Raw genomic sequence first — 9,028 nt, forward strand, 5'->3', positions numbered from 1 at the left:
TGGAAGACAGACAAAGGCAAAAGCCCAGTGCCAGAGTGATCTGGCGGGCCATGCAGGACCAGTTGCATGGCTTGCCTATGAACAGCATGGATGACAGCATTGTGATTCCCAGAGACATCTGAATGAGGAAGCTCAGCTCCAGGTCATTGGCTTTCACCAATGGCGTATGTCTGTAAATTACATATACAACAGTTACTGCCAAGACCACAAGTGCTCCAAAGATGGAAAGGATGACAAGAGTCAGCCCCAGGGCCTCCTCATAAGCAAGGAATTCCACAAGCTTTGGCACACACTTGCTTTTCTCTTCATTGGACCAGTCATCTTCATTGCATGGATCACATTCTCTTTGGCCTATTGAGAAAATAAAACAAAACAGAGAATTTCTTCAATGGAACTCAGTTGTCAATTTTATCTGTGAATAGTCTAGGGAATATAAAGATCTGAACAAAGGTTAGTGGAAATCTGTTATAAAATAGATATAATATCTTATATTTAATAGTGGGAAATTATCTTGGTGTCTATAGATGCAGTTGATAGATTGAGGGTTGATTTCAACTTCAAAATTTGAGCATTTCTTTTCAATTCGAGCCTTTTTTGAATTGATCTTTTCCAGTGATGATCTGTATTTTTCTCCTTTAACTATCCATTGAAAAAAAAAGAAGTGTGTTTCTCTATCAATTCCAGCACAGCCCAGGAATGAGAACATCACAGCNTCTTATATGAAACAATAAAAATGACTTTGACATAGCTGGTCAAGCCCCTTGTGCTTTCGGTCTCTCATCTAGCACCACCACATGGAGGAGAATCATGCATGTACCCATCCAAATGTCCCAAACTCTAGAGACTCATTCCAATGAGGGATGAGGATAATGGGAAGAAAAACTAAAGCAACAATGATGGTCTCTAGACTAAGAATTCTATGTCTGGTATGAGGCTCTACGATGAATCATTGGTAAACAAGGAAAAGCTAACTGAAGTGAGGTTATGGTAGATGATGAAATGGTTCCATTCAGTGTTAATTTAAAAATTAGGTAAATAGTGGTGTTTGCTTTCAACCACTCTGACACCTGGTCTTGACAGCTCTGAGTAGAATTCNGTGTGGANTCCTGGGGACCTGTTGCCAGGGAGTTGTATAGTTTACAAGGTGATTGTTTCCCAACACAGACCATTTTATCCAATTTTTAACATAATTACTCTGAGGTCTATGTGACAAAAGACAAACACATTTTTTAGTTCTTCAACCAAAAAAAAAAAATGGAAATAAACATAAACCTGGTCCAACACAGTACACAAAACCAAACCTACTTAAGTCACCTCCAGAGATCAGCAACTGAGCAGGCTCTCATAGGAGTTCATTCTGCAGCAAGTGTGCAAATCACGTGCTTTCAGTGCTCAGAACCTTAAGAAAATTGCTGACTTTTCTCCAACTACAAAAGGTGCTAAATATGACCAAAAAAGAAAGTAATATGAAGATGTTATGAATTTATTTATATTTCATATTTTATTTATTTTGTTGATGTTTCTTTACAAATTTTATTGTAATAGATCTTGTCTTATATCAGAAGTGAAGACTAATATTTTCTTTTGGTCAAACTGCACAGTGTTAAATTGTATTGGTTTCTTGAGTTTTGCTATAGGCTGCTCATATCTTTTTATAAAGACTTNTANGAAGCTCCCTGACATCCCTTGGTTAATTTAACCATATTACTACCAATGCAAAANTCCCCATCATTACCTGGTTTCTCTGACACATACCCATCTGCACATGGGATACAAACAAAGCAGCATAGGGGTTGTCCCGGTCGAATCCCCTTTCGGGTCCCTGGAGCACACAGTTTTGTGCAGACTGAATCTGGAAGCTAGCAAAGACTGTATTAGAATTATGCCCTCTGGGCAGTGGTGGCACACACCTTTAACCCCAGCCCTTGGGAGGCAGAGGCAAGCAGATTTCTGAGTTCATGGCCAGTCCATTCTACAGAAAGAGTTTCAGGACAGGCAGGGCGACACAGAGAAACCCTGTCTTGAAACTCCCCCCACCAAAAAAACAAAACAAAACAAAACAAAGCAAAGCAAAGCAAAACAAAACAAAAAACAATTAAACAAAACAAAAAGAAATTATACCCAGCATTTCAATGGTGACTCTAAAATACAAAAGGGTCTGGATGTAGGTCTGACAGGATCTAAGAGCCCAAAAATGCCTAAACTACTGTACTCATCTAAACTTTCAATCACCATAAATCTAGAAAACAAGATATTCCATGACAAAGTAAAATTTAAACCATATATCTCTTTAAATTAAGCCCTACACTAGGTACTTAGGTTGGAAAACTCCAACCTAAGGAGATTAAATATACCCATGAAAACACAGGAAATAAATACTATTGCATTAACAATATCAAAAGAAGGGAAACACAAACAATACACACACAATCACACACACATACACTCATTTTCACACAACCACCAACACCATCAAAATAACAGGAATTAATAACCATTTGCCATTAATGTCTCTCAATATCAATGGGCCCAATTCTCTAATAAAAATGATATAGGTGAAGAGAGTGGATGTTAAAACAGGATCCATTCTTCTGCTGCATAGAAGAAACACACCCCATCATCAACAATAGGCATTACTTCATAGTAAAGGATTGGGAAAAGATTNTCTAAGCAGATGGACCCCCAAAGAAATCTGATACAGTGATTCTAATAAAACCAGATACACTGACTGAATCTTATAGAAGAGAAAGTTGGGCAAAACCTTGAACACATGAATACAGTGGAAAATTTCCTGAGCAGAACATCAAAAGTTTAGGCTATATGATCAAGAATTGTCATATGGGACCTCATAAAATTGCAAAGCTTCTTTAAGACAAAGGACACTGTCAATAGGACAAAACTACAACCAAAGGACTGGGAATAGATCTTTACCAATCCTACATCTGGTAGAGGGCTAATATTCAATATATACAAAGAATTCAACAAGTTAGACTCTGGAAAACCACATAACCCTATTAAAAATGAGGTACAGAACTAAAGAGAGCATTCTCAACTGAACAAACTTGAACGGTCACGAAGCACCTAAAGAAATGTTCAACATCCTTAGTCATCAGGGAAATGAAAATCAAAATGGTACTAGGATTCTACCTTAAACCTGTCAGAATGGCTAAGATCAAAAACTCAGGTGACAGCAGGTTCTGGGTGGATATGAAGAAAGAGGAACTCTCTTCCATTGCTTGTGAGATTGCAAGCTAGTACAACCATTCTGGAAATCAGTTTGGTGGTTACTCAGAAAATTGAGCATTGTACTACCTGAGGAAGAAAGTATACAACTCCTGGGNTTATACCCAGAAGATGCTCCAACATGTAATCAGGACACATGCTCCACTATGTTCATAGCATACCCAATTAAAACTGGGGTAGAGATCTAAACAGAGAGTTCTCAAAAGAGGAATCNCAAACATCAATAAACACTTAAATGTTCAACTTCTTTAGCCATTATGAACTGCAAATCAAAATGAATTTGAGATTCCATCTGACACTTTCATAATGGATAAGGTCAAAACCACAAGTGGCAGCTCATGCTGGCACTGATGTGGAACAAGGGGAATGTTCCTCCATCGCTGGTAAGGGTGAAAATTTGTTCAGCCATGATGAAAATCAATATCACAGTTTCACAGAAAGTTGGAAATCAACCTACCTGAAGACTCAGCTATACCACTCCTGGGCATATACTTAAAGGACAATTCATTATACCACAAGGATACTTGCGCAATTATGTTCATAGTAGCATAATCATAATAGCATGAAACTGGAAACAACCTACATGTCTCTCTACTATAGAATGTATAGAAAAATGTGGCACATTTATATAATGTGTATTACTCAGCTGTTAAAAATATGAATATTATGAAAATTAGAGGCAAATAGATGGAACTAGAAAAAAATCTAGTGTTGTAACCCCGACCCAGAAATCAAACATCATGTGTATTTACTTATGAGTGGACATCAGCTGTAAAGTAAATGATAACCTTATTGCTATCCACATACCCAGAGAGGCTAAGTAACAAGGAGAGCTCAAGGTAGGATGCATGGATTTCTCTGGGAAGGAGAAATAAAATAGACATTGTGGGTGCGGGTGGTGGGAAAAGTGGGAACAGGATGGAACAAATGAGGAAGGATGGAGGGAGAGAATTCTGAGACAGCTCACTGGAATTGGAAACCATGTAGGGGACAAACTAGTAACCCGGTGTAATGGAAACTCCCAGGAATCTAAGAGAATGATTCTAGCTAAGGCTCCTACCAGTGGAGGATGTGAAGCCTTAAATGGCTATTTCCTTTAACCAGGCAATTGCAAGGATTAGGTACCAACCCAGCCACATAATATTTCAACTACAAAATTTATCCTGCCTTCAAGATGTGCTGAGTTAAAAGTTACACAGAAATTATGGGAGTGGTCATATATATTAAAATTTTCAAATATTTTAGCAAAGCATGGATTCTTTAAATTCTAACTAGAACAAAGAACAACATAAAAAACATATGCTACACTAAGGAAATTCATTTGGAATATGGCAAAAATGTTAGGTGTTTTGCATTTATTTAGTGCCTAAAAAATAGAGTTTTCTGTCTACATATAAACAAAATATGTCAGGCCAACTAACCCTTGAGGATTCAGTGTTCCAAAACAATGACGAATTCTTTGGAAGAACAAGTTCAGATTTTGTAGATGTAAATTTGTATTCTCCAACCTTAACAAAGGTGATTTCCCCAGCATCACCCATGTGCCAATTGAGGATATCATAATATCCATTGTCTACATCTCCATTGCTGTCAAGCTCTATTTCTGCTCCATCATGGGTAGTAAATTTCAGTTTTTTAAAGTAAGGCAGTAGCTAATAAGGAAGAGGAAGAAAAAATTAAATGATGATAACTCATTAATAATATCACATTATTATCTTGATATCATGACAAAATACTAAATTATGGCAACAGAGTATGTAGCATTATGGACATACTGGGTTAAATAATTTGTACAATCTAAGTTTCCATATTTTCCTTAACTTTTGGTAGTGGACAATTTCAAATTACATTTCTCCTATTTATTTATTTATTTATTTATTTATTTATTTATTTATTTATTTGTTTGTTTGTTTGTTCATTCATTCATTTATTCATTCATTCACTTACACCCCAAAGTCAGTTCCCCCTTAATGTTGCTCTACCCCAACTCACCCTCCCCTTCTCCTCTGAGAAGGGGAAGTCTCCAACCCCCTTGGAAATCATACCTGGCACATCAATTTACTGTGCAACCTCTCTCACTGAGGCCAGACAAGGGAGCCCAGTTAAGGGAATATGATCCACAGGCAGACAAAGGATTCAGGGACAGCCCTTATTCAAGTTGTTGGGGTACCAGTGTGAAGACTAAGCTGTCCATCTGATAAATATGTGCAGGTATTGGGAGAGGCTAAATCCAGCCCATGCTTGCTCTTTGGTTGGTAGTTAATGTCCCTGGAAACATACAAGGTCCTAGATTGATTGACTTATGGTTTTCCTGTGGAGTCTCTATCTCTTTTCAGTCACTTAATCTATCTCCCAACTTTTCTACACAATTCCTGAACTCCATCTATTCTTTGACTATGCATCTCTGGGCCTGTTTCTATGAGTTGTTTGGTAGAGTCTTTCAGAGGAAAATTGACACAGTAACAGAGTATTAATAGTGTCAGGTATTGGTTCTTGTGCATGGGATGGGTTTCAATTTGAGCCAGTCATTGGTTGATTATTCCCTCAGTCTCTGCTCCATCTTTTTCCTACACTTCTTGTAGACAGGATACATTTTAGGTGAAAGTATTGTGGGTAGCTTGTTGTGTTTATCGTTGTACGATGAGTCCTGCCTAACTCAGGAGGTAGCCACTTTGGGTTCCATATTCCCTATACTTCTAGGAGTCTAAAGTCAACTCCATGGATTTCTTGGGGCCTACTTCTTTAAATATAAAGAAATATAGAGAATACAATCAAACAAGGGAGAGAAATGAATAAAACTGTTCAAGACCTGAAAGTGGAAACAGAAGCAACTAAGAAAACTCAATCTGAAACAATCCTGGCGATGGAAAACCTAGGAATGAAAACTAGAAGTAGACAAGAGTATTGCCAACAGAATACAAGAGATGGAAGGGAAAATCTCAGGTGTAGAAGATAACATAAAAGAAATTGATACATTGGTCAAAGAAGATGCTAAAGCTAAACTGTTTCTAAAATAAAACATGCAGGAAATTTGGGACATCAATTTACTTTTGATATATACTCAAATTGTATGTTTTTGTTAGCATAGTATAAGTTTATACTAAGGTTTATCAGAAGAATAGCTCCTTATCAAGAAACAGGGGATGTTTATATGTTTATTTCTCTCATCTACTTTCCCCGTGTAAGGATACAGATGTCGATAACTATTTCCTTCTTTTGAAGACCTCAGTATAGTAGAGAGACTGGACAATCAGATGCTAAAACATAAATTCAACAAGTTTATGTTGCTGCTCTGTCACAGTTTCCTCCCATATTCAAACAGTTCATCTTTTTTGGGAAGATCTTTAAGTAGTAATGTAAGTATTTCAAATTAGCTTTAGGAAGTCCATGAAACTGAGCAGATTTACTAGATAATGCCCTGCCAGAGTAAGCAAGGAAAGTTGAGAGTCCTTCTCAGAGTATGTTAAAGTGCAAAGAAGAATCAGACAAAATAATGTGAAAAGAAGACTCTTGAGACCAGACTGTCTGCTGGGGGAAAACAGAAACCTGCTGAGCTGCCTGGAATTTATTTACACCAACTTAGGAAGGATTATCCTTAGAGCTACCTGAAGGTCATGCTCCAAGTTTCCACTTTTGGGGAGATTTCACCCAGCTTAAGTGTCCTTGGTGTTACATCTCCTGCTGGTGTTTTTGTTTCTGTAACTAACCCTCACCCATATTCCTTTATGTAACCACAATACAATTATTGGTTAACTGGGTTGGTCTTTCGTGTTGTCTGAATGTGGTATTTTTAGGGCTCCCTATGTAGGGTGAAGTAGATGTGTCTGTTGCATCTCCACAGGAAAAGTTTTCTCACATCACAGTTGTGATTGTAGAAAGATGTTAAAAGGGGCATAGTGGAGGTAATGGCTGACTGACTTAGGAAACTGGAGGTTCTTCATTTCTCAGTATCTTATTTGGGAATTTACTGCAGTGAAGAGACACCATTACCACGCAGTCTTATAAAGAACAATGTGTAGTTGGGGCTGTTTAGAGGTTTTGAAGTTCAGTCCATTAAAATCAAGGCAGGAAGTATGGCAGTGTCCATGCAGGCACCGTGCTGGATGAGCTGATAATTATACATCTTCATCCAAAAGAAATCAGGAACAGGCTGGCTCCCACTTGGGTAGAAGGAGGTTCTCAAGAACCACCCCTACAGAAAGACAATTTCTCCAACAATGCCACACCTGCTCCCCAAAGATCACACCTCCTAATAATTCTACTTCATGGACCCAACCATAAACAATCCACCACACTCAGAGACAGTCCACTTTAGCTCAACTTTTAGAATTAGCAGATTTCCTTGAGAGTATGACTCTGCATTCTAATCTTCCACTGTGAAGAAATGGCCAAGCCCAGTGGTACAATAGTTCATGGAACTGACATTAAATCTCTAGGATCAGAGACATTGAGAAGAATCCTTTATTCTCAATGAGAAAACAAACTTTGTCTAACTCACTCCTTAGCTAATTAAATTTAGGTAGGTAAGAGGATGCTTTCTTTACCATAAAGGAAATCTATTCCATAGGGCATATTCTTGATCTTCATCTGCACTACATGCTATACTTGGATTTCTCAACCAAAGGACCTAACGATCACTCCATAGATCGGCAAGTCTGTATTGTTCTTCCTAATATTTGTCATAGGGACTAAGGCTATGCATGTAAAAGAATTTACTAAGTGAATATATTAATATAGTATTTTAGTCACCATTTATCCCTGGGGATACTTTGTGTAACCTGGCTTCTTGTTTTTCTTCTGACTCTTTTCCTGTCTATTTTTTCTCTATTATAATGAAATGTATATCAGAAATCATGAAAACTTAAAATTTATGCAAAGTCCATGAAATATTCTCCCCACTCCTTATCAATAGTCAAGCAAAAAAAATTGTCAAAACTTGCAAAACCTGTCTGTTCTGTAGATAAGCCTTCCTAAAGTTTCACTTGCTTGAAACTTTTAAATGACAGGATACATTTTTCTAACATCAGGTGGGTATTGGGCAGGACCTTAATCCCATAGATTGATGCAAGATACTCAGCATAAATTTGCCTCCAGAGGACAAGGAGGAGAAGGAACAGGAGAAGTAATATAAGGAGAAGACAAAAAGGGAGTGTAATTTAGAAATGTTCAAGTAAGTAACAGAANTTCAAAAGATTTCTAGCCTTGTCTATCAGTACGATAAGCTTGAAACATAAGTAAAGACTGTGTATTTATTTTGGTTTCTGTTAAGTGAATGCTTTACATTGATACATTTACCAGACTTATCTGTTTATATGTTATTCTTCAATGTAAGGAGATAATTTTCTTAACTTGTTGACATAGGTGCTATATGAAGAACAACAATCCTTGATGTGGACAATAACTGACTTTAATCTTGATGTTATGTAGATCCTAACCAAACTTTGAAACCTTTCCACCTGCAATATTGCTTCTTTTTTAAAATTTAAACTTAGCATTTTAGTGTTAATCTATAGGACCATTTTAGTGTTCTTTATCATGACAGAAATATTCAAAGGACTTCCAGTAAAATGATATCTTTGACAATTCAAAAGTGTTTATCATTGTGTAGGTATTAGAACTTTCTTAGTACCAGTGAACATATCTTTTCTAGTTCTGTTCTGTTTCTGTGATAAATACCTTGGCCAAAAGCAATCTGAGTGAAGAGAGAGTTGTTTGGTTTACACTTCAAGGTCATAGTCCGTCGTTGATGGAAATCAGGTTAAGAATCTACAGGCATAACCACAGA

At 37.2% G+C, this 9,028-nt stretch overlaps 1 protein-coding gene across 1 annotated transcript in view; it reads right to left on the reverse strand.

The window, feature by feature from the left end:
- Nucleotides 1–6: 6 nt before the first annotated feature.
- LOC110315579 (vomeronasal type-2 receptor 1-like) overlaps nt 7–9,028 on the reverse strand; it is a gene marked incomplete at its 3' end in the record, with an annotated part of 18,084 nt that continues 9,062 nt past the window's right edge. Inside the window, exons 4-6 of the mRNA XM_021189600.2 lie at nt 4,665–4,895; nt 1,736–1,859; nt 7–351 (exon numbers count right to left, since the gene is read on the reverse strand). Coding sequence (XP_021045259.1) covers nt 7–351; nt 1,736–1,859; nt 4,665–4,895 — 700 coding nt within the window. The remainder of the gene's footprint in view (nt 352–1,735; nt 1,860–4,664; nt 4,896–9,028) is intronic.

Source organism: Mus pahari, unplaced genomic scaffold (assembly GCF_900095145.1).
Source record: "Mus pahari unplaced genomic scaffold, PAHARI_EIJ_v1.1 scaffold_11729_1, whole genome shotgun sequence".
Taxonomy (NCBI): Eukaryota; Metazoa; Chordata; class Mammalia; order Rodentia; family Muridae; genus Mus; species Mus pahari.